General features: G+C 34.9%; 1 protein-coding gene across 1 annotated transcript; it reads left to right on the top strand.

The window, feature by feature from the left end:
• The first annotated feature begins 6 nt into the window (after window positions 1–6).
• Window positions 7–713, top strand: LOC105450915. The gene is made up of 2 exons (XM_011691035.1): window positions 7–68; window positions 145–713. Exons 1-2 carry the CDS (start codon window positions 10–12, stop codon window positions 473–475), a joined length of 390 nt encoding a protein of 129 aa, XP_011689337.1. The 5' UTR covers window positions 7–9; the 3' UTR covers window positions 476–713.
• Window positions 714–811: the final 98 nt, after the last annotated feature.

The following is an 811-nucleotide window of genomic DNA, read 5'->3' as shown; positions in this document are numbered from 1 at the left end:
TTGGTGCTTATGGTAGCAATAACGACGCAGGAGTGTTTTCTCGATCGGAATTTGGAAAAGCTCTACAGGTTCAAGGACTTGATTTACCTCAAGGTGTTGCAAAATTACTTGAAATTGAGATAGAAACCCCTTGTTTTTTTATAGGAGATGGTACGCGTTTCAATTAACAAGGAATATGATGAAACCCTATGCTGATCGGAATTTAAGTCAAATTCATAAAATTTTTAATTACCGATTATCCCGAGCCCGAAGGACAATCGAAAATGCGTTTGGAATTCTCGTTTCACGATGGAGTCTTCAGAAAACGATTTACATGAACCCTGTGACTGTGGATAAAATTGTCATGGCAAGTGTTTGTCTTCATAACTTCTTAAAAACGGAAAACGATGCATTGCCTACACGACATCGTTTATATTGTCCACCTAATTTTGTGGACTCAGAATCACAGAATGGTGACGTTGTGCCTGGAGAATAGCGAAATGAAGATAGTGAAGGCTTCCAAAACCTTGCGCCAACAAGTGCCCATCGCGCTACAAGAGAAGCGTACAATCAAAGGAATTTATTAGCCAATTTCTTTTTGACGCCAGAAGGTGAACTTCCGTGGCAGTATGCATACATCCGCAGAGGTTTCAATTGTGATGGTACTCTGGACAATTAATTCTATGTGTTTATTCTATTAAATATATTTTTTTTTTATTCTATGTGTTATTGGATAAGGTATAACATAAAATTTTTTATAATAAAATATTTTTTATTGCAAATTATATTATATTGATCACATTTATATTATATATCACATTTATCATTTATT

Source organism: Wasmannia auropunctata, unplaced genomic scaffold, assembly GCF_000956235.1.
Source record: "Wasmannia auropunctata unplaced genomic scaffold, wasmannia.A_1.0 LD336053.1, whole genome shotgun sequence".
NCBI lineage: Eukaryota > Metazoa > Arthropoda > Insecta > Hymenoptera > Formicidae > Wasmannia > Wasmannia auropunctata.
This window is presented reverse-complemented; position numbering and strand designations above follow the sequence as displayed.

Bases quoted from the DNA above. Each gene is read 5' to 3' on its own strand.
- LOC105450915 (XM_011691035.1), top strand. From the start codon at position 10: ATGGTAGCAATAACGACGCAGGAGTGTTTTCTCGATCGGAATTTGGAA. The intron at 69-144 runs GTTCAAGGACTT...GTTTTTTTATAG, and splicing joins AATTTGGAAAAGCTCTACAG to GAGATGGTACGCGTTTCAAT.